Genomic DNA, 26353 nt, shown 5'->3' with positions numbered 1-26353 from the left:
ACAATTTTAAAAGGAACACGATACACAACTGCTACATAGTGAGAGGGGGAAGTAAAGAACATCAGAAAGAAAAAGCTGCAATATTGCAATATGTACTTATAGAGCATATAGTATGGATTCTACTCATTCACAAACCCAAACAACCCCAGTTTTGTCCGTTTCTATTTTAAAGATGTGTTTCAAGGTTTGAATGGAGCCTCAAAATAGGATCCATTGAAATCCCTTTCAGTAACAAAACGGGCACAACAATACAGCTATTACAATGCTGAATAAAGCCCAGAGATTCAAAATATTGGCACAGCATGCATAACTACTGAGCCATCAGCTAGGATATAGTAGGTTAGGTCCCCAAATAATGATTTTCCTGGTTCTGGGGAAAAAAATACTAGCGAAACAAGAAGGTTTTTCCAAGGAACTGGAAGCTAGTTTCTTTACTCCAAATAAACAATCATATTCTTCAGTTTAAAATATACTATCCTTTGAAGTACAGATAGAAGAAAATACATTTATGAGAGAACCGAACCTCCAGCAATCTGAAAGCTGTACAATCACTTAATATTCACACTTTGACTACATACAGACCTTGTAAATATCATAAAATGGCCACACTCCTTTTTTTTTTGTATAAATTTATAGTGAAGTCAATTACTGAGGCTGTTTATTTTATTAAGAATATTTAAAAAGCTTTACTAGAATACTATGAGGCTGTGACTTATAACTCATTAAAGGTATATCATCTGTCATATACAGTATAGGATCTTTATTTTTATACTTCTAAATATGGATTTTATAAGATTTAGGAAATCAAAAACATCCATATCATTCTGCTCAGCTATTCAAAATATTTGTTATGATAACTTGTAAAAATTATAGAAAGGCAAAAATGAAGCTCTATAGTTCTAAGTATTATTTTCAGCATATTTTGATTAGTAAAAACACTCATATCTATTTACAAAGGAAGGGAACAGAGAAAGTTAAGTCTTCTTCACATTACTAGTTTCTCTGCAATGGAACTATACTATATTTTTACTTCCATAGATGATTGGCTTCACAATCAAGAGTTTTAAAAAGGCCAATAAGAAGTTAAAAAGGACCAGGTCATTAACTGAGAGCTTCAAACACCTCAAATCTGCAAGTTCACTAAATTATTTTTAATTGGTCTCCAGAAATGAAATGAAAAACTCAGCTTTAATTTTTACTCTATGCAAATAGAGGAGTTTTTTATAAAGACATTTCAATGTAATTTTGCAAGTCAAGACATACACAGTTTTCCCCTTAACTTTGTCACTTTACTCATCATCTTTAGTACAGTTATTTTTCAAAAGAGAAGATAGTGATATACACTAATTTTTAAAGTATCATATATAAATCTTCCATTAATAGCTTGGTCTGCTCATTTCTATGTGATTTGAGAATCAGTTTTTCTCAAAGCTTTGTTTACTCTGTCGATGTTTAGTAGGACAATGCGTCATACTGGAATGGCAGTTTTCAGTGAATAATGACCTTTCCTTTTCCTGGGGGATTTTATAAACTGAGCTAATTCTTTAGTTTTTCTTTATATGTTATCTGTAATCAAGTACTTTTGCCCAAACAATATACTGAACTATATTGTTTAAAGCTATAGTTTAAAAAAGAGAGATTAGTTTATGATATTATTTTTAGTACTAACCTGGTTCCCAATCTCCTGGTTCGTAGCCCCATAAAAATTGACCTTATAAGTTTTCCAAAAGAAGCAGCATTGACTGGGTCCAGTTTGTGTTCCTGACAGTGTCGTAGGTAGTGGTTGTAAAGAGTGCTTCTGGGAAGGCTCACTCCTTCTGCTGTCTCGTAATTGTCCAACAGCCACTGGAGCTAGTATAAACAAGACAGGGTAAACACAGAGAAACCAAATCATTCACCAAAACGTCTCTAAGACACTGCAACTGTAATACACAGAAACACTCAGAAGATCTTCCTCAAGCCATGTAATAGGTAAACTGTTGTAATTCAGAGGACTGTGTAATCTGACTTTGAAAAGTCTCAGAAGTGTAAATAGCTGACCGTCATTTATTGACCTCAGACAATGTCCATTCCTTCAAACATTCAAGCACATATAAAGACATACTAATTTTCCTTGTATTGATTGCTATTTTGGAGACAAATACCTTTTCAAGGAACTCAAATAATCCCATTAACTGGTTATAAATATAATTTATAATTGTACAGAAAAAAAAACATGTTACCAAGCCTGGCAGCGTGGCACATAATATGTCTTTAGTGTTGGTTTGTTACAACACATGAACAGCAGGCTGCCTTGTACAATTATTTACACTAAGGTTCTATTCACTTTTATAGAATTCTAATTTATTTATCCAATTTACTTATACAAGATAATACAATAATGGTATTATCCACTGGGACAAATTCTACAAGCAGTAAGGAAAAATTTCAGTCTTTTCTTCCCCAGAAAGAAAGAAACTCCCTAGAGACTGGTTTAAAAAAATATGTGTAATGAAAAGGAATAATTTACTACAATCATTTGAGTTTTTCTACCTCAAAGCTATGTTTTTTCATAATTTTGGAAGACATACTACAATGGTAGTTGGTAAAGCAATGTTTTCTCAATATATAGTTCACATTTTAAAGTTTTATGTTGTCCTCTCTGAATTTTTAAAAAATAATCTGTAAAGTACATAATGTGCAGGAAATTTTTAGAAAAATCTAATTTATGTATATAGTACTGAGTTTCAACATTAGAAAAATTAAATTATCAATCTGTTCATTGTTTATTTATAAAAGGAGAACTGAAATAGGTTTAAATGACTTTCTTAAGGCCATACATACACCGTCTCAGTGCTTGATCTGGTTTCCAACACACTTTCCTGATTACTTGCATACCAGTTATTATTTCTACAAAAGCAGCATATGTGTCACATTACTTGTCTCAACCAAATTTCCATGCCATATACAGAAGGTGTGATAAAAAGGTGATATTCTACATGCAATTCAAGTTAAATGTAAGTTATGGAAGGAAAAGAATTCCTTTACTGAGCATCAACTATCAGTCAGGCAATGTGCTAGGCTCCTATGGATGTAAAAATGAATGTGACCTCACTCCTGTCCTCCAGGAATTTACAGTCACATACTAAAAATGATAATAAGAACACTCAAACTAAAGCATTTCTCCATTTTGCTTACATATTTTAAGATCTGTGATCAAGCTTAGAACCTACACTTTCAGACTCCTAATAAGAAAATCCATTAAAAACATTGTCAGAATTATTTTCTTTAACCGTGACAGCTGAATTTTCCAGAACAATTTTAATTTCAAATATTCCTACAGGATATTTATGTAATTAAACATGTCATTAACCTATACTTGATGTTGGCTTAGAAAATATGGCCACCAAGCCTATAAGACAGAGCAGAGTAGTTTTAAAAATAAAAATAAAATTAATGTTCTGGTCAGGAAGCCTTTAGGTTCTCTATGAACCACATATGCATATGAATACATTTAAATATACCTATTGCCTCTGAACATATACAACGCTCCTCTATGAAATTTTTAAAAGGTTACACAAAATAAACATTCCTTTTTATAATGGCCAAAAAATTTACAGGTCAAAAAAAATTCTTTTCATATGAATCATCCGTAACCTTACTGTCAGTAAACAAGTTTTCCAGAGGCATTCACACATGATTTCTGAGTACTCTACATGACACATAGAATAAGTTCACATATACATATTCATTTAGTGTAAAGAGAGGTGGTAAACTGATTGGAAAATCCAGTTATAAAGGCTCAGACTAGTATTCTGCCTACAACAGTGGGTCAGTATGTCTCTAGTGTTCCTTTTGAAATTTTAAGACTTTGTTGATTATGAAACAACTGACAGAGACGACACATAAAATGTGGCAAAGCAAACCTGCCTCACATATTTCATCCACGTGCCTCAGTAAGATGACTGGGATCTGAAAGCATTGTTTCCTCATTTGAATGGTGTTAGGGCAGCTCTAGTGAACCATACTGCACACAAATGATGGCTCTTGTTTTGTGTACATATACTAGATAGAGCCTTCCATTGGTATTCTAAATATATAAAGAATATAGAAATAAAGAATATTGAAATACAGAATATAGAAAGGAATATTCTATGAGGAATTTAATCCCTTGAGATCAAGGAATATTTTTTAAAAACACCATAAAATGGGCAAGCATATAAAAGCTATAAGTATTTTTTGAAAAACAGTAATATTTTGCAACTGAACTAATGAAGTGCCCACATCCACAAGCATCGAACAATGCCAGTAAGTTAAAAATGTCACAGATATGTTTGTATGTATGTCTATGTATCCTCAAATAATAAGGCATATTGTCAAAGCCAAAATGGTATATTTCTTAACAAAAAATAAAAATCAATAAAAAATCAAATATTTCTTCCTTTGCTAATGAACAGAACATATATCTATATACGAAACGTTAATTTAAAGGGCTTTTTTTTTCAGAAATGGAAAAATAATCAATTTCATAATGTGAACTTTATAACCAAAAGTATACAAATAATAAAATAGATCTGATGTAAAATACTTTTAATAAGATATAAATCAAATGAAAATAATTTGTTTAATTAATCAGATACAACTTAAAAATTTCTGTAAACTGCCTTAACTGTTTACCTTGCAATATTTAATTACTTAAAAGTAAAGACAAATATCTAAAAATGAGAGTTTATTAATATCTCATGATCCAGGGCTTCCCTGGTGGCGCAATGGTTGAGAGTCCGTCCGCCTGGCGATACAGGGGACACGGGTTCGTGCCCCGGTCCGGGAAGATCCCACATGCCGCGAAGCGGCTGGGCCCGTGAGCCATGGCCGCCGAGCCTACGCGTCCGGAGCCTCTGCTCCGCAGCGGGAGAGGCCACAACAGTGAGAGGCCCGCGTGCCGCAAAAAAAAAATAATAATAATAAAATAAAATAAATAAAAATAAAAAAATAAAATACTCATAAGCCTGAATAATATTACTCAAGCCCCCAGTGAATAACCTGGAGAAAACGAAGTTTTTATTGGATTGGCCACATGGTCCTCTGAAGTGGCTAAGCAAGTCACAGAATCTGGACTGGCTCTTTTGCAAACTGATTGTTCTTCTTACATAATTTTACATTCTTAAAGGTTTTTCTTCATTTCTAATCCAGTTTTTAAAAATCTGAGTTTATCTGTAATATGTATTTGTGTGTCTGTGTGTGTACACACACACATATGTGTATACATATTTACATACATATGTATATATATATATATATATATATATATATATATATATATATATATAAAATCATTAGCTGGTTTGAAAAATTCCACAAGAGTGGGTATGCAGGTATTCTAGTGACTATCACTTTTACAGTAGCAAAGCTACACTTTGTTCCCTGCCCTTTGCTTGCAGGAGGAGGAACTCTTATTCCTTCCCAGAAGCCTGGAGATCACTTGGGAAGGGCAGGAGGTCAAGCGGAGGTAAAAGCCCTGAAGGATGGAGGCGGCTCTGCTGCAGCCATGACTGCTTCAACTAGGAAGCCTGCCAACAACTGCACACCCAGGAGTAGTGCTCCCACAAATTGACTGTGTAAGTGGAAATTGGTTTAGGAGCTACCAGATAAGATTTTGAGATTTAGCTGGGGATTAATCTGCATTCTACATGCCAGTATTTAACCTTCGAGTTTTGACACGGTGATAAAATTCTGTCAGATCTTTGAGTCTAAAACATAGTATAAGAAAGGATTAATTTTTATTATAAGAGAAACTTGGCAGTTAAGTGTAACCTGAAGGTATACACTCCACGTGCTGCCCCAGGGAAGTTCATGCCTATTAGAAGATATATTGTTTCCTTGGATTTCCTCTTTTATAAAATGTATTTGGACACTAATTCAATACCCTTAACATTTAGTAATTTAGAAATAACTATTGCTATTTCTTTTACTCTTTTATAAGATGTCTTATAAAATATTTGTTTATATTTATGATTTTAAAAGCCCATGAAATACCATAGGAACTTTTAACCTTTATATTTAAAACCTGATTATTCTACTAATGAACTAATGTAAATTCACGTAAGGGTAGAAACCAAGATAATTGCATCTTTCAACCTTTGCATTTAATCTATATCAATCAGGGTAGATTAAGGAAGATGAACAGTTCCTATTTGTCCCAAAGGGAAATACTGATTGACAAATTAGAAAAATATACATTATTGCATTCCCCAATTAACATCTAAATGTAACATTGGCATTTTTCCCCAGATGGATTATTATCCATTAGGATTCATTTTAAGTTCAGTTCACTGATGATGTGCATTTTGACAGGTCTTATTTCCATCATAACTTATATTTACAGCACAGCCAAGTCAAGAGAAAGTAAGCATAAAACAAGGTTTTGCTTTGAGCTGAATATATTTCAGTAGCTAAAACCAGCAAAAATCATTATTCACTAGATAGTAAAAGGTATATAAAATAAATGCCTAAGGCTTTTTATATACTTTAAATGGAATTTTAAAAATGCACAAGCTGAAAAACATTACATGAAATTTGGGAACAATTAATTTAAGAATGTTTCTGTATTTAAATTTATAATCTAAAATATCCCGAATTTGATACAATATAACCATTAAATGCCAATTTATATTATTTACAACTGAGAAGAAGTATAAAATAAACTTAAGTCTGCAATGAAGAAAATTAAGATATTCTAATTTGATTTAGGCAGGCTACACATCATTTACCCATAACATCTTCACATGCCAAAAAATTTAGAAATAAAAATATTTAAATAAAAAAAACTAAAGGTTGTACACGGGGAAATGATAGCTCGGCCATACATTCTTTCACTCAAATGGTGTGCAGGGAGACCACTGTCTTATCAACAATGCTCACACATACACCTAATTGAAGCATACTTGGTAACAAAGAATACACGTGTGAGTCCCCAAATAAATGCACACATGATTGGCAAAGGTACTTAGAATACTGAAGGCAAAATAAGGTCTGTTCCCTTCTATTACTTGTCTCTTACATTTATTCACTTAGCAAATATTTAGTGAGCACCTACTATGTACCTGGCACTGTTCTAGGCACCAGGGGTGCATCAGTGGATAAAACATATAAAATCTTTACTGTCTTGGAATTTTCACTTGTCAATAAATATTTATTGTCTGCCTATATAATGCTACTACTGGAATAAGTGCCATTATGTTAATAATGTTAATAGAAGGGAACATGGCACTCAGTGTAGCTGTACTCAGTCACAGGTAAGGCACTATGTTGGGTATGAAATAGGCAAGTTATACATGCATTTTTGACCTGGATGATAAGAGCATGATGATGATAAAAATAGACCAGCAGTACAAAATACTCTTAAGAATATGTTGAAAAAGGGATATAAAATTTAATACCCTCACTCAATCTTCTAATGTGTAGAAAGAGAGGTAAAAAACAAAGAAATCAAGTTGGATTATACCAACAGGGGATTACTTATTTGATTTTATCTTAATAAGAATTTTCCAAATTATTGTGAATAATCGAATATATAAAGAGAAAATAGAAAATCCATCTATTCCATATTGCAAAATAGAATGACAACAGACTTTCAGCTCAAAAATCATGACTAAGATCCCTCTTCGGAAACTAGTAAGTATGGGACACAAATTATTGATAATTTCTCCTAAATTTTGCCTAATGACATTGATCCTTTGTAGAAACTGATTTCAGGGAACTATTATCATAAGGCTGAATTTATGTCCACTTCAAAGAATCCCACAAACCTCAAATGATTCTATATTATGTGCTATATAGGAAGGGATAAAGATAACTTACAGCTTATTAACATTTAAGTTGTTAGCCATATTTAAATTAAAAAAAACCCTCGCCACTAAAATTTTTCTACACAACTGAAAATCATCAATTAGGTTTTAACAGAATTTAAAATACCCTTAGCAGGTGATTATCAACTGGAATGCATGTAGTAGCTTATGCCAGTTGCTTGGATAAATCTAACAAAAATTAGGAGCATCGCTAATTTTCCAAGGACAGAAAGACAGCATGATCTTCTAATGGGTTCAGGTGGAAAGAAAACCTGACCGGTCAGGAGAAAACACTGATCCCCTCTCCACTGTTTATAACCATCTTTAGAATCCTTTGTATTTCCAGAGACTTGACTATAAATGTGTTGCTTTTAAATAAGCTTAACTGTACCTCAGAAGTGTAATAAAAGTGAATCAAGATATTTAGAGAAAGATTATCACTACATTAGCAACATTTATGCCCACTCTCTATATGCTGAAATGTCTCTGGGACTTACAAACAGTATGGAAGAGTTGCCATGCTATGTAATAAAAAGTACAAAGCCATAGAGTAACAAACATGTATCTGTTGTTTATGCAGCTTAATTCACACATTCATTAACATTAAATATTACTTCATGAATTTTACAAGAGAATAACAATGAAAAAAAAACGTATTTGAAAAGTTTCAAAAAACCAACAAATAAAAATATACAAAAATGTTCTTATATCCACATTATTGTTCATAAAAATACTAATTAAGATGGGTAATTCAAGTTAAAATTAAACACATCACATATTTTACTGAAGTATATATCTCAAATGACAATGAGATGTGAATTGAATATCAAAGCACAACTTCATAGAAGTCTGCAAGTTCAAAAAAGGTAACTGGAAATTTCAGGATTCTTTTTCTTATATCCCTGCACATTTTCAACTAAAAATGAACAACATTTTCCCTTGCCATTTTCAAAACAAAACACCAGATGGTCCTCACCCCCTCCCCAAAACATACATCCTAAAAGTAGAGAGTAAATCAGCCTCTACACACAACCACAGACTCATGCTAGCACAGCAGGAATATACCTATGAAACATATAAAAGAGTGATGTACTGCATACAAACTTTCAGAAAGGGGAAAAATCATATTCCTTAAACTTTCAAAAGAAGGGCCAAGGTATATATTGTTTTATAATTTAGAATCTATAATTTTCATCAAAATTGTAGTCATTCTCCAAGTAGGTTAACTTGTTTTTATTTGTCATGATATACTTCCCTTTGAAAAAGAAACAAACCACTTCATCTAAAAATAAATGTGTAAGAACATAAGGAAGTATTTTGTGTTATGTTGGAATATAAAATTTAAATGTTTGAAAATTCAAATATTTAAAAAGCACAGTGAAACATTTTCTATGAGCTAAATGTTTCAGGTTTATTGAAAAAAATAATGATATTTTATTTCACTTGGGTGATCCAATTTTGGACTTTTCAGTCACAAAATATGGGGAAGAATTAAAAATAATAATTTTATCTCCAAATTTAAGAATACACTGTCAGCTGGGAAGAAAAACTCTAATTCTTACTATATTGTTACTGACATTAATTCAGCAGAAGAACTGTCTAGACAGATTTAAATCATAGGTCTATTTACTTTTTCCCATATATTCAGAAATCATGATAACAAAATAATTTTTAGTCAGCATTTTCACTGAGTCCCCAAAATTTGTACATTTGATGAAAATGTTTATAGTTTCACAAACTGTCATCATTCTTCTTACACTCACCGGTGTTGTAGTGATGCTGCATCTGATAACAGTTAAAAGCTTTAAAAAATAGTAACAATAATCCTGTTTTATCTGAATTATTGGCAGTTTATGGCTTATCTAGAATCTCACTTCTTCTTTTGGCCCAGATTCATTTTTCTTTAGGTCTTAGGACCTGAGCTCATCTAGGTAGCTGTTTCCTGCTCATTTTATATAGTCTTACTGGTAAATAAATCATTTCGAACAGTTTATCACTGGGTTTGGCATTAACAATCTTTTTTCCACTTAAAGAATATTACTGGTCATACAAACAGACACGACCATTTCTCTGTCTCAGACTCGAAGATGCAGATTATAAACATTTGCTTCACAGTAAATAAATATCACACTAGAAAAATTTAAATCATCAGTTACTTTTTACCAATATTTGGTAGCTTGTTATTAACTTGGAAATATATCTGTACCAAAACAGTAAAAAAAACCTAGTGAAGTAGTATATTGGGGGCTCTATTTTTAGATATTCCACTGTGCAAAATTGCCATTAAGTGATACAGAGATCATAAGGGGCTGAGAAAGGAAGGTTAAGAAGCAAAATAAATAAGTAAATAAATAAAACAAGCATTTAGAAGCAAGCAACACATGCAGAACAAGCAAGAGATTAGTTTACATGAAGAGGCAACTTACATGGCTGTTGAGAAGAGAGCTTCTGTGAGTGGACAGACCGTCAGACTTTTGCAGCGTCTCAATCGCCATTTCAATCTGATAATAGATGTCATTAAAAAAAGGGCTCAAGACAAGACAGTAATAAAAGGCTCACCAGAGAATTTTTGATAGATTCTTTAAAGTTCAATTTCTTCTTCAATGGTGGCTAATGAATAGCTCTCACTAAATGTGTATTTCCTCCTTCCTCCCCCCAATCCCAGAGAATAACATAAAATTAGGCACACTAATAATAAGCTCAATCACAAAAGTAAACCTTTTTGAATATTCCATAATTATATAAGAAGGGAGACCTGAGAAGCAGGAACCCCAGAGGATTGTGCTAGTTAAAATATTCTTGACTTTCGTAGTTCAACATGTGAGAGAGTAACCGCTCTCTTTCTAAACAGTCTCCCACCCAAAGAGTATTTAATATTTGCTCCGTTCTGTCACAAAAGAAAACTACTGCAGATTTGTGTTTTATTAATATGCATTAGTATTTTAATGCAAATGTGCAAAGACACCTTCATCAATGTTCAAAAGCTTCTAAATCTATCCATTCTTCTCTAAACCCTGTATTAAAATTTGGAAGTGGAGGGTCATTAGTATGAACACATTTAGATGTAATCATGGTCCCTACATCATAGTTTAGGATGTGGTGGTGAGGCAGAGCTATTAGAAATGATAGCAGAAATGGAATGTAGAAGAGAAGATAATTCAGAGCCAAGAAAAAAAGGGACAATCACAGAAACAGTTTTCTTCCGTGTAATCTCAGCACACCATGAGCAATCATAACACCTTAATTAAGTAGCAGGTGCCAATAATAAATGAGATGCACTCTCGATAACCTCATATTTAAAGATCACTCTCTCTCAGCTCCTAGCACTATAGCACTTACTGTAAGATCAGGTTCCAAACACCCTGTATTTGATTACTGGATTCTATTAACAATATTAACTACAGTTAAATTAAAAATCACACTATATAGGAAAGAAATCATTATTTTTATTTTTGCTATCTGATCAAATCAACATCCCTATAAACAGTTATAAAAAATATTTCATGCTTCCAAACACAGATAACATACTTTACATTGGCTATGAAAATTAATGATGCCTTGAAATTTCAACATACTGCCTCCCCCTACCAAAAAAAAAAGATGGATGGCAAAATCCATAGCAAAGCAAAGTCTTTTTTTTTTCCATCAAGTTTACAACTGCTTTATGGTGGAATACTTTATACACAGAATGTTCAGTCTCAATTATGTCAACATTAAATTTAATTTTCTTAGGAATTAGTAGCTTTAATTTTATGTTATTTCCCCAAGTTACTTGTTCTTCTTCCCTAGAGTTAATAAAATGTAATACAGAAAAGAATGTTAGGTAGAAATTATAGAAAAAATACTCTTAAAGTATATAATAATTCATAAGATGATATAATACAATTTATTATATGATTAAATTCTTTTTAATCACAAAATTAAGTTAATTGGCTTCTGCAACACTCTTTGCCAGATGGAAGGTTAATGTAGTTCATCATTATACTTGAAAATAAATTGAAGAAAATGATATTGTACAAACCAAAAAAAAATTATGGAAAGAGTAATGTAAATGTAATGAGTAAACATTTTACCAAAATGTTAAACTAAAATTATAAAGGACCTCAGTATTACATCTCTTAAAAAGGCATCAATAAGTGCTCTTGTTTTCAGAGAGAAAACGTATATTGGGACTTCCCTGGCAGTCCAGTGGTTAAGATTTCGCCTTCCAACGCAGGGGATGTGGGTTCGATACCTGGTCAGGGAACTAAGATCCCACATGCCTCACGGCCAAAAAACCAAAACATAAAAGACAACAGAAGAAATATTGTAACAAATTCAATAAAGACTTTAAAAATGGCCCACATGAAAAAAAACTAAACAAACAAAAACAACCAAAAAAAAAAAAAACAACCAAAAAAACCTATATAAAACGACAGCTGAAAAGTCTCATCCTCATGTGACTGTAAGTCACTTCTAGGAAGAATTTGCTCAAAATTCAAATTTGCTAAAATGCCTACATTTTCTTTAAAGTTTGAGTGTGGAAAATTTGAGGTTAGATTTCGGTCTACTTAAAAATAAAATGATCTGTATCTTGTGATTTTATAGGTTTAAGTGAAAGGTAAAAATTATCAAAAATATAATAGCTGAGCAATAATGAGGGAGAAATCCACATCTGGCTTTGTTTGATAACAGCAATTTTTATTTCTTTATGACTAAAGGATTTGTGGTTATTTTTGACAATTAAAAAATAAGTATGGTAAATAAACATTTTCCATTTCTTCCCTAATTAAGCTTTAGGCTATGAGTATACCTTAGCTTTTTGTTTGAAGAATCAATTCTCTGAACTAAGGTACAGTGCCCAGTTGTATCTCTTACTGAATAATCATCCTAGGACTGAATCGTCAATAGGGCACATTTCTTCTTCACGATTATCTAATGCTAGGATACATGGTGCTTGGCAGTTTAGACTGGTTCATGATGATCCTGAACTACTGATTCATAATCAGATAAGAAGCTATGGCAACTCCTCTGAGATCAAATGGTGGGATGTTCCATTTGAGATGAGATGTTCAGCATGGAAAGGCTTATAGAGCATTAAGTGCCATTACTGGAGTGGGTGAGACTTACAACTCCCTATGTGAAAGAGCAGGTAAGAAACTGATAACCATTCCAGCCAACATGAGCACATGAACTCTTAGAAAAATCAGTCTTTTCTGCAAGACTAAAGAAAGATCGCTAGCAATATACTAGGGATGAATTAAAACCCTCCACGTTCGCCAGCTAAAACAGGATTCCCATGAGAATGGGAATCTACTCTGAGGGTAGTTATCAGTCAAAGACAGAAACCCTTGGTCCAGTGCTACTGCAGAAACACTTTCAGAAACTGGAGAAGAGGATTTTGCACTGTGTTTAGACACGCCATTGAAATATTAGAGGACTGGCAGGCTTCTGGGGCAGAAAAGCGATAGAGATCAATGAAAAGTCTTCCAGCCATAGGAATTATAAGTGTGAGACCACCAGCCTCAGATGCTACCCCAACAGAATGCCTGACAAAGTCTGAAGAGTCAGAGCTCAGGTAATGTGGAGAGCTTCCTACATGCATAGGCCAGGTTTCTTTCTGACTGCACATTAGCAGAAAGATGAAAGACCTCTTTGCAGTGTGTCCCATGACAAGGCACTACAGAGCATAACTCGAAAAATCAGACCTGGTTTGAGCACTTGCTGAGAGTAGTTCACAGTGAAGACTATTCAGGAAAACAGACTTTCATCAGAGAGTGCAGGGACACCCATGAGTTTTGCTGTGAGTGAAGCTTAATTTGGGCAAAGAAAGAGAGGAAGGTAATACTAGTTGCCATGAGAAAACGATGTCTGACCTTGTGTCACCAGTTAGGAACTGCAGAATTAAAGTAAATACAGGTGTGGCTCAGCTCCCCCAACCAAACACTGAATTCTCAAAAGACAGAATCCCAGGGAATGGTGTAAGTGGTTTCCCTCATTTGGGCACAAGTGGTTTCCCTCCATACTAAGAACGGAGTGCTCATTAAAGACTATGACAACTATTTTTTCTTCTGAAATAGAGTGGCATGGTCACAAATGTGACACAAATATGACCACATGGCAACAGGAAGACCTTAGTTCTTGTGTGGTAGATTCAAGGAAAAAAATACCTGGGCTCTGTAAGGCAGAAGAAACCCCTATTTGTCTGGAAGATAGAAAGTATGCATGTCTGTTGCAGACTGCACCAGTGAAGAAACTCTTCCATTATTTCTCAGGAATTAGGAACAGAAATCAGTAGGAACAGGGAGAAGCTGTATTTCACATCCAGGAGGAAAAAAAATAAAGCTCAGTGGAGCTCCTACAAAGATACAGCAAACCGGGCTTCCCTGGTGGCGCAGTGGTTGAGAGTCCGCCTGCCAATGCAGGGGACACGGGTTCATGCCCCGGTCCGGGAGGATTCCACGTGCTGCGGAGTGGCTGGGCCCGTGAGCCATGGCCGCTGAGCCTGCGCGTCGGGAGCCTGTGCTCCGCAACGGGAGAGGCCACAACAGTGAGAGGCCCGCGTACCGCAAAAAAAAAAAAAAAGATACAGCAAACCCTCTAAGAAGGACCTGAAGGGGACAGGGCACCTATTACCTGATGGGGGATAGATACACACTATGATAAACATGTGGCCTAAAACACAGGCTGCAAACTCTTTTCCAGTCACTCAAATGCTAATGTTGCCTTGTTGGAATCCAGGGACCAGTGGAGAGTCTCTAAGCACCCAAGGTCACTTGAGGCTTGTAAGATATCCACCCAAGAATCAGTGTCCTGAAAAGGACAACAGAGAAAAGTCACACCTAAGCCCTTAGGGAAAGAGGCTGAGAGAACAGAGAAGAGGGGTCAAATGATGTCTGGATGTCCAGTAAATATTCTGTTTATATTCTCCTTTCCCAAGCTCAAAGAAGAGATCAATATTGTACTTTTACTAAGGCAGCAAATACTTTTTTCATTATTTATTTATTTAAACATCTTTATTGGAGTATAATTGCTTTGCAATGTTAGTTAGTTAATGCAGTGTTAGTTTCTGCTGCATATCAAAGTGAATCAGCTGTACATATACATATATCCCCATATCCCCTCCCTCTTGATCCTCCCTCCCATCCTCCCTATCCCACCCCTCTAGCTAGTCGCAAAGCACCGAGCTGATCTCCCTGTGCTATGTGGCTGCTTCCTACTAGCTATCTGTTTTACATCGGGTAGTGTATATATGTCAGTGCTATTCTCTCACTTTGTCCCAGCTTCCCCTTCCCCCTCCCCTCCATGTCCTCCAGTCCATTCTCTACATCTGTGTCTTTATTCCCTTCCTGCCCCTAGGTTCATCAGAACCATTTTTTTCCCTTAGATTCCATATATATGTGTTAACATACGGTATTTGTTTTTCTCCTGACTTACTTCACTTTGTATGACAGACTCTAGGTCCATCCACCTCACTACAAATAACTCAATTTTGTTTCTTTTTATGGCTGAGGAATATTCCATTGCATCCATGTGCCACATCTTCTTTATCCATTCATCTGTCGATGGACACTTAGGTTGCTTCCATGTCCTGGCTGTTGTAAATAGAGCTGCAGTGAACACTGGGGTACGTGACTCTTTTTGAATTTTGGTTTTCTCAGGGTATATGCCCAGTAGTGGGATTGCTGGGTCGTATGGTAGTTCTACTTTTAGTTTTTTGAGGAACCTCCATACTGTTCTCCATAATGACTGTATCAATTTACATTCCCACCAACAGTGCAAGAGGGTTCCCTTTTCTGCACACCCACTTCAGCATTTATTGTTTGTAGATTTTTTGATGATGGCCATTCTGACAGTGTGAGGTGATACCTCATTGTGGTTTTGATTTGCATTTCTCTAATGATTAGTGATGTTGAGCATTCTTTCATGTGTTTGTTGGCAATCTGTATGTCTTCTTTGGAGAAATGTCTATTTAGGTCTTCCACCCATTTTTGGATTGGGTTGTTTGTTGATATTGAGCTGCATGAGCTGCTTGTATATTTTGGACATTAAGCCTTTGTCAGTTGCTTCGTTTGCAAATATTTTCTCCCATTCTGAGGGTTGTCTTTTCATCTTGTTTATTGTTTCCTTAAGGCAGCAAATACTTTTAAAGAGAACAATGTAAAAAGAAAAAAAAAGCATTTCCCCATTATTTATAATTCCCCATCGTTATTTATTATTGGTATTTATAGCTCCCCATTGCCTTTTAAGGAAGGAGAATCCTTATCACAGGATGGCCCCTTGTTTAGCAGAGTTAGTATCAGGTTTAAGTGCTCTGCTGAAGGGTTGAGAGATTTGAGGAGACGGGGATCTGGGCACACTGGCGGTGAATGCTCATTGGTAAAATGAATGGACAGACTTGGGGGGACAGGTGGTGCAGAAAGGCTTTGAGGGACTGTGCTCTGGAAAGCGTGATGCTAAACCTCAGCTCTTTCCTCTACAATATCTTCAGTAAAATTGATGCCACTCACAGATACTTCAGGTACAAGTAATCAAGACTGGCTGGAGCACAGGGTTCATTTAGGGGCAGTTGATGATGTCAAAAAGGTAAAACTCAGTTTCAAATGCAGGGAAATGTGGAGAGGTTCGGAGCCTTTCATAAATTGTTGATATTAATTTTATCATCACCATTATTTACTTCTAACAGAAAGAGTTATTTATTTTTAAGTAACTTTGGAAACAATTATTTTAGAGCTAACCTTATTTCCAACGTCAGGATACATCAATGTTGGGGAATGCCAATCACCCTCAGTAAAAAGGAAGAGGAAGACTGATCTCAAAGTGAGAGGTGCTGAAACTTTTGCATGAGTTGCATGGGGCAAAAAAGAGGATTCCCTGTACATGTGATTTATATACACATTATGCACATCTATTCAATGGCCCAAATAGAATATGATATATGTGGACAATTAGGAGTTTGTCTTAATGTAAACATCAGCCAGTCATTCAATTACATGCCAATAAAACAGAAGGAAAAAGAACAATTATATCATCTTATTCATTGTCTTTATGGGTCAAGGCATATTCTCTTGACTCTGAAGTGGCTTTTTAATCTTTTTTAAAGACTGAAGGTCAAGATTGATATATTCAACTACCACTATAATTAAAATTGGTCTCATGGTAGAAATTATTTCCTTTCTAGAACTGTTTAAGAAAGTGATTTAAAAATAGAAGTAATACTATAATGCTTTATGATTTATAAAGCCTTTTTACATTAATTCTCATTTGATCTTCACAACTTTGTGAAATAGCAAAGGCAAGCAATATTATCTCCTTTTCACAGATCAGAAAATTGAGGCTCTCTGGGATTGGGAGACTTTCTTGAGATTACATAGGTGTTAACTATGAGATTGGAATCCAAGGTTTATCACTCTGAGTTCAACAGTATTTCCATTTTATACAAATATAACAAGAATATAAATCAAGAGGAACTATCACTGTTTTTAATGAAACTATCTTCTGAGGAGTGGCTTGTAAAATTAAAATTTGCTACATGATTTACTGTTAACAAGATTTACTTTCCAATAGGAAAGGGTTTACATATGATTAATAAGCATTACTTCAAAATGATTTCAAAGTGATCAAGTTACAAAGCAACAAAAACTTTTGAATGGATAGTTAAATTTTACTCATCATAAAAACAGTTATATAATGATTGAATTTTCTTGTTAATACAGGTTGTTCTATTAACCTCGCCAGTTAACACTTTCTTAGAGAAACAGCATTTTTGTTTCCTTGTGAAAGAATAGTAAATTCTTTAGAGAAACCCAATGAAGAGAATACACTTAAGACTGGAAATTTCCTTTGGGGTAATTTTTCTCCTGAACTGTAAGACTTGATATTTTGTTTGCATTTGAGATCAAGTAAGACAGAAACAATTTCTACTTGGTGGCTTGTTCAGAAAAAGTATCTGTGACTGCTGACATGAGCATGTGACCAGCGCCCTTATACCTGTTAGAAATTACCACCTCCCGGTGTGTGTGTGTTGGGTGGCGGGGGACTTCTATAGCAAGTACTTCAATCAGGAACACAAAGGAAACAAACCCTTTCACTTTACATGTAGTCTATATAATCACAACGCAGGTTTTTCTCCAAGAGTGGTCCTAGACACTTGTTAGAATTATCTGGGCACTCGTTAGCCATGCAAAACAACAACAACAACTAAAAACCAAAAAAAAAGAATGGACACTGCATTCTGGTGGCTCATATCTGTATTGCTAATGTTTGATCTCTTCTTCAATTTGTCCAAAGCAGCGCTTTTCAGAAAGTAAGGTGTAACCCATTAGTAGGTTATGAAATCAATTATCCTGACCAGCATTTTTTAAAAATTAAAGAAATCAAATAGAGTAGAAAATACTCAAATGTCCTGGCACACAGTACAGGTAAGTATTGTTTCCTGGAACTTTGGTTTTACTCCTCTGTCTATGAATGTATATATGTATATAATAGTCATGTGTATATATATAGATGTACACTCATGAATGTATGCATATATGTATGTGTATGAGTACTGGGCCACAAAGTAAAGGTATTTCTCATTGTAGATTGTGGCCCTCAAACTTTGAATGCCCTGCACGAAGCAGTTAAATCAGTTCCGTTCTAGTAACTGGATCCCTTCTAAGGATCTACAGGTGTCTCTTGGGCCCACGTGTCCCTGCAATGCAGATAGAAACAGCTCACTGAGGATAAAGCTGTGAATATGATACCGCTCTGTAAGTTGTATATTCAAGTGATATAGAAATCAACATATGAATCTATTACTCCACAGCAATATTAAAAAGAAGCTTAACTCAGATATTCAGGACGGGTTGTTCTTTTAACTCTTAAAAAAATTAAAAATGCCCAGAAAACACACCTAGCCAGCTTTGCTTTTCATCTCCTCTTGAATAAAAGCTAAGACAAAATCTTAATCTTATACACTAAGCATTTAGAGCAAAGAAGGCTTAGGTCTTGCAAATGCTTAACTACATGAAATATTTTTTACTCACTGATAATTTTATGACATCCAGAGAAAAAAATTTTAATCATTATGCTTTCAGCCTGAAGTTTTGGCAATTTTATACCACCTAAAGCTATTTTGAAATATTGATAAGAAAAAACATATAGAGAAGATACCTGCATGAACTGAATGTGTTCTGAGAACATTTGGTTTAACTAGGTGAACTGAAACCAAGACCGTTGTATCGGGCTTCCACTGATTATTCTGTAAAGCCTACATCCCTCCACCCTCACCAGGACTTTGTGAAACTGGCATTACTGATGTGTGACAATAAAACTAATTTTGAGATATCAACTGTATAAGCACTCAGGGCTACAATTACCCTTCAGGAATCTGCTGGGTTAGGATTAAGTGATAGGATTTAAGGCCAAGTTGATATTTTCAAATTTAAGATTTCAAATCTGCCTTTTGCAGATTATTCTGAGTACCAAGAACATTTTCACTTTGTATTTAGTTCATATAATCACTAAAACAGAGGTTTTCTCAAAGTGTAATTCTGGATCGGCATTACCAGAGTCACCAGGTGCTTATAAGAAATGCACATCTTGGGTCCTTCTCCACACTGAATCAAAAGCCTTGGGGGTGGGGTCCAGCCGTGCATTTAATCAATGCTCCACACATAATGTACACTCAAGTTTGAGAACACTGCACTAAAACATAATCAAATTTATTTTCTTTGCCAGGGTTAGACTGCAATTAATACTTCAGGGAGAATAAGTAGGGAGGTAACAGGCATTCTTAAAATGGCCCTTGCTAACTCTGTTTAAAGGGCAGTTTTAAAGTTTATTAGATGGATTTTTGCTATTTTCATTCTTTTTCATTCTCTTGCTATCCAATCCTACCCAGCATTTAGGCAATTTTGCAGTTTATGTTAGTAACATAATCAGAAGATAAGCACAATTTTCGTGAATCTAAAATTAATCAATTTACAACATATTAACATTTGTGATTTAAAAAATAATGTGATGAGAAAGAAAATGAAACTAACCACTTAAAAGAAGTTTGGGGGCTATTTGTGGATTTCTATTTTTGCCTTGGAGGATTAGGTACCTTTCAGTGATGAAATTAGCTCCATTACTCATATTGTAAACCTTTATATTCATAGAAGCACAGTGGCTGGTCAACAGTGATTGCTCAATAAATGTTTGAGAGAGTGAGTGACTCTAAGTACATGAATATACCAAACATTCACCTTCACCCCAAAATATTGAATAAGAATGGCTCTAGAAATCTTTACTAAATTTAATGCACATTTTCATTCTCTAAACTTTCAACAGTCTAATAAAGAAGGACTTTTTCTGAAACCTAGGATCAAGGTTTAACTTGAATCATGATACCTCATAGACAATCTTTATACTGGGCACATAAAGAAAGGGTTGTTTCAGTTACATGCATTTGGGTAGCATGACCAAATAGATACACTTTATAATCATTAAGAGCTTGCCTAAGATTTTTTTAAATAATAAATCACTTTTTTTGAATAGAAAATATATTCACATACCTCCCACCTTTTTTTCCTTCATTCCTTCTTCTAGAGGTATCTTGGTACTTACATAAGCATATAGAAATTATTTCTATTTAAATGCACACGTGTGCCATGTGCACACATGCGCGCGTGTGCACACACACACACACATTACTCCTTGCTTTTTCATTTAACAATATATTTGGAGATCTTTCCACATCTATCTATCTATCTACACACATGTAAACACATACACACACTGCCTCACTCTTTTTAATGGCCGTACAAAATTCCACTGAATGGACAAATGCACTAAAATGTATTTAACTATTTCTCTGCTGATAGACAATTAGGCTTCTTCCAATCTTTTTCTAATACAAATAACTCTACAATGAATATAGTTGTTTATGCAGCATTTCACATATGTAAGAGTATCATCAGTGGATTAAATTCCTAGACGTACTCTCTGAGTCAGTGGCTATGTGTATTTTCAATCTTTTTTTTTTTTTTTGTATTTTCAATCTTAATAAAAATTTCCTTATTGCTCTCCAATCCTGTGCCAATTTAGTACTATCAACAGTGAGACTGCCTGTTTCTTTACACCTTTGCCAAGGTTTACTAACTTTTTAACTTTGCCTGTGTGAGAGATGAAAAATGGTATCTCTTTGTAGTTTATTTTTCATTTCCTTTTCAGTGAACTGCTTCTTCAAATGCCTTCCTCATTTTGGTCTCTTTTTTTTCTGAAGGATTTCTATGAGTGGTCTATATATTAAACGAATTCATGCTTTGAATATAACATTTCAAAACTTTATGCGAGGTTGTTGTTTCACTGTTGCCTTTTGTTGTGGTGGTTTCTGTCATATGGAATGTTTTTACTTTTATGTAGTTGATCACATCAGCGTATTTTTTTGTAGGATCTGAATTTTACATCATGTTTCCCCACTATAACAGAATAATAATAAAAAAATTTTCCATCCAAGTGAAATTAATTTTTATATAAGGAGCAATGTATAGAACCAATCTAATTTTCTTTTAAAAATAGTTATCCAGTTGTCCCAAGCATCATTTATCAATAATTCATCATTTCTCTATTGACAGGCAATGCCACATTTGTCATATGTTGTATTCTTATATGCATTTGGCCTATAGTCTATTACTGGCCTATACTGGTCTATTCATGTGCCTAGACAATTCTGTTTTAATTATTAATTTTATATATGTTTGAACAACTGGTAGGGCTGTCTGTGTCCCACACCACGCATCATTATTTTTCTTTTTATACAACTTTCTTCACTATTCTTGCATGTTTATTTATGTAAACAGTCTTTCTTATAAAAGAAAAAAATCTATTGGTATCTTGATTAGGGTCATATCAAAATTTTTAAGTTACTTTAGGGAGATTCAAAATGTTTGATACTGAAACTTCTCTTTCAATTATTCAAGCTTCTTTGTTTGTCCCTTAGGAACTTAAAAAGTTTTATTCAGCAGCTGGATCCTGCACATATATTATTAGTTTACTGCCTGGCATATTTTGAGTTTATTATAAATGAGATCTTTGCTTACATTATATTCTAGCTACTGTCAATTGTATTTAGAAAAGCTATTGATTTCTTTGTATATTAATTTTGTACTAAGTCACTTTACTAAATTCTCTTATTATTGGTTATAGTTTTTCATTTGATTCTCTATGATTTTTATCAGGTACACAATCATATCATCTGCGAATTCTGACCTCTTTACCTCCTTCCTAATTTTATATTTCCTTCTCTTGTCTAACTGCATCTTTCCTATAATTTTGAAAGGACAATTAAAAATCACATCTTCCTTTCTCACAAGGCAGATGGGAAAAGTTACTAAAACTTATAGGGGGTAAATTTAAAATAAATGAGTTAAATTATTTTAACTTTCTACAGATAGATTACAAAATCCCTAGCCCATGAAATTTTGGGGCACCAACAGTTATAATTTTTAAAAACCTAGATTTTAAGAGAAAACAATTCCATAGCCAACAAATACAACTGTAGCTATGCATACTGAGAAAGTGGTAACCAAATCACATGCTTTTGGAGGATGTACTCATAAACATGGGAACATGGAGAAACTCCCTTTCATTTGAGAATTGATAATTGGTCATAGGCATCGTTTAGAATTTTCCCTCATTAAAATAAAAGACATGGGCCAGTGGAACAGGCAGTATTAAATTTTATGGGTCTAATACTGACTCACATGTAACTCACAGATGACAGTATATTTTAATTTGCCACCAATACATTTCATATTTTATATGGATCACCTAGCTTCCATAAACGAAACATTAGTGATTTTTTTCCGTCAAAATCTACAGTAGTTTCAAACTAGTAAATTAACTTGCAATTTGATTTATAAATATAAGGATCAAGTTAAAGTTATACAACAGGTCACCTGGAACATAGTTTACTTCCATATTTATAAGCAGAATTTACAAACATCATTAAACCTTCCTAATCTAGATTTTAGATGAAATAGAATCTAGCCATTTCTGGCATGTTGTAACACACCTGTGGTTCTGAAATGCTGTTTCAGTATGAAATAGCTAAAAATTAAAATAACTCATTGTATTTTGCTTTAGAAGGGAATCCATCAGCTATGCTCAGGAGGAGCTGAAGGCCCGTGTCATTCTGTTTGTCTTAACCTTCTAGTTTATCAAGATTTCTAGGAGTAGAATGTCTTACAGCCTTAGCCATAAAATTACTGCCTCTAGATCTTATCAGCTTCAAGGCTGGAGCAGTGTGAAACTGACTGACAGCTGAATGGAATATAGATGAAGCAATGGAGACTACAAGTCATTCAAAGTCCCATTTTATTAAGTGCTTTGAAAATAAGGTCCCAGAACCTTCAGTCAATTTAGGATTTAGTGCAGAAAGCAGAAGATTCGTGGTACTCTCTCTGAGGAGTTTTATCTGAGAGCTCAGGTTGGCCTAGGGAAAATGGGACACAGGAAAACAGAAAATACTAAGATCATAATGGACATACATACTTCTGCCAAAATAAGTGGAGAAAGTTGTTTTGCTTGACTTTCATTTTTAAATCATTCAGGCTAACTGTAAAACTAAGAAAATTATTTAAAATAGAAATTTATTATTTCTGTAATACGTAATATATAAAATAACTGTGATTTATGCATAACATCACATTTCTAACAAAAAATTTCTTCCAAGCATATCTTTATATATGACAATTAAAGAGAAATTTTTGTCTTATGTGACTATGTTGCTTTTCTATCTCTATATAGCCATAACAAGTAATCCAACATTATTTTAACATTTTTTACCCTTTGGTAAGAAGAATGGGCAGTTCAGCTCCTTCTAATATAGTCATTTCCCCATAAATATAAAGAAGCCCTTCAAGTATTGATATAAAAAAAATCTCTGACACACACCGTTAGGTGGAAAAAAAAAGCAAGATTCAGTATTTTTGTTACTATTCGTAAAAAAATTTAAAAATGCTAATGCGAGGGAAAGAGAGACATTCTGCTTGTACATTCAGAGAATATCTCCAGAGTGATACTCAAAGAACTTGATAACTTTGATTGCCTCTAAGGAGAAGAACTGAGGAACAGAAGTGAGAGGGACACTGCATTATGTACTTTCTTTTATCTTTTGAATTGTGCTACTTAAGAATGTATAACTAATTCACATAAATAAATTCATAAAAACTTTACATGCAAACCCAAGGATAAAGAAATAAAAGCATCTACAATTCTTGAATGAATTCTTAACTTTCTATAAATTATATAAGATAGGCCAAACTTTTACTTATACAGCAGTAGATGGACATTGAAATTTTCCTCCGAACAATTGAAAAAATTACAGTATTTTTCATTAATCAAAAAAGGTAGAGATATGAACAATATTAGCTTCAACACATTTTCCTTGTGCCCTTTGGTGGGATCTAATTTTAGCAAGAGCCATTTAACATATAATTACTAAATGTATATACAGAAAAGTAGAAAATTAGCTTTCATATCACAGTCTCAAAAATGGTTAATGTAATCTAATTTAGTTAGTTTTCTTATCAAGAAGAAAAACAACTCCATAAATAACCATCTCATTATAAGAATTCAAATGTTATTTTATGGAGGAATGAATAAATTAAATTTCTTATAGCAAATTGCTTATCATTATATAGTCTGGTATAGATAAACTACGTTGTGATAAATACAAAAATATCACTAACTACAATCATATATTTTTGATTCTCAAATGCAAAATGTGTTCTGGTTCCAAAATTCTAAAAAAAATATGGTTATATGAAAAATAATGATGAAAAATGAATTAGAGTTTAAAATGAATAAAGGCACATAAGGAACACCATGGAGATGTATTCAGAAGGAAGATCAAGGCATAATGAGTTCAGATATGACTGTAGTCAACTCTTCTACCTTAATGTCCATGCTCTCCTGAAATGTTAACAATAAATAGATCCCTAGCATTAATTTAATGAAATGTAAAATGTTTATTTACTCAAATAGTAACTTAGCTGAAGTCATACCCAGTGATGTTCCAATAAAAAATGTTACATAATCTTTTTGAAAATTCTTATTTAATACTATCAGCAGGAAATGCCTTTTAAATGTGTATAAGTTTATACTTATATTTAAATAAATAAAAATATATATACATACATACATATTTAATAATTTATACATGGACTCCACTGACCAAATAAAAGAGCACAGTAAAAGGAGAAAAAGTATTTTGACCAAATCTGAATATTGGTAGCTTGTACCATAATATATTCATCAAATAAAATTTAATATGTTACCATAATAATCTTTTGAAAACTTCTGAAATTTCTATGTACCTTGAAAACTGAAACATTTTACAATGCATAGCAAAAATGAAATACTAAAACATGTTTATGTAAAATATTTTTCCACTTAAGGTTGTAAAACTAAAGTAAATCATATGCTCAAATAAAAATTCTCCATTAATGTAAATAAAGATCCTTCTATTATAAGAAAGATGGTTTTATATTGACTATTAGACTAGGTAACAAAATATTTCAAGTGCTGATCATTTATTTTTCTTAGTAGTGGCTTCAGTTTCAAATCATCTCTTTTTACTGATTTATCCTGAGAAGTTGGTTTGCACATTGGAGTAAACCTCTTTGTGGCAGAAAGTTATTCCTAATAAATTTAAGTGAAAGTATTTCTATATAGACAGAGGTCAAATGTAAGAGACAGCAAAGGCAATTATTCTGGGAACCAGAGCAGGAAACCTTGGTAACCAGAAACCGCGTAAAGGTATTAGGTTTGTGCTGTTCCCGAGCCCTCAAATTTAACTAGTTTCACATCAACTGAATTAACTGACTATACATTCCACTTATTACAGGCTCTTAAGGCACAGCCCAATTGACTACTACTGTCAGGAATTCTGGCAATAGTAGAGGCTACTCCTACCCAGTTAGCTGCATCAGGCATGCTATGGGTGATAGGTTGAACACAGAAGAACAGTCAGAAAAACTGAATTTATATGGCACAGTCTGGCTCAACGTTTGGAAAGAAATGGCTTGCATCTCGACTAACAGGTTCTTAGAGACTGTGCTCATAGACATTCTTTCTATGGTTCTACAGTGAATGAAAAAGGTACATGAAAATAAGCAAATCTCCTTTAATGACATGGCACCTACCAAAAAATCTAGAGTTTCAGGAGTCTAAACAACTATAACACATAGCACAAATTTTCTAGCATTTGGCAAGAGGAGGATGGGAGGAAATCTTAAATAGGTGTCATAGCACTGAAACTTTGTTAACTTTACTATAGGAACAGATGTGAAACTGTACAGAATCACCACCTCACTGTGAATGAAGAAGATCTTCAGCACGATTGAGGGGGGATCTAAATCAAATATAAACTGTGGTAATAAATGTAAGGTACCAATTGCTAGCAGATGTATATTTAGATAATCTGTATCTATCATGTGTCACTATCACGTGCTTTGATGAGAACACCTTATGATTTTTCCATGCAAAAGTTCTCTCTTTATTTAACTTTTAAACTCCTT

The 26353-nt window shown here is 33.8% G+C and overlaps 1 protein-coding gene across 8 annotated transcripts in view; it reads right to left on the bottom strand.

The window, feature by feature from the left end:
• Nucleotides 1-26353, bottom strand: part of RFX3 (regulatory factor X3) — a 294873-nt gene that overhangs the window by 71796 nt on the left and 196724 nt on the right. For 7 of the 8 annotated variants that reach the window (XM_089913244.1, XM_089913246.1, XM_022573601.3 and 4 more), the window contains 2 exons: nt 10253-10327; nt 1670-1851 (listed from right to left, as the gene is read on the bottom strand). In XM_089913244.1, coding sequence (XP_089769370.1) covers nt 1670-1851; nt 10253-10327 — 257 coding nt within the window. The remainder of the gene's footprint in view (nt 1-1669; nt 1852-10252; nt 10328-26353) is intronic. The other variant, XM_089913245.1, reaches the window with a different exon arrangement.

This window comes from Delphinapterus leucas, chromosome 6 (assembly GCF_059928025.1).
Source record: "Delphinapterus leucas isolate spDelLeu-1000000601 "Yukka" chromosome 6, BTC_Dleu_Yukka2, whole genome shotgun sequence".
Lineage (NCBI taxonomy): Eukaryota > Metazoa > Chordata > Mammalia > Artiodactyla > Monodontidae > Delphinapterus > Delphinapterus leucas.
The sequence above is the reverse complement of the archived record's forward strand: the minus strand, read 5'-3'. Positions and strand labels throughout refer to the sequence as shown.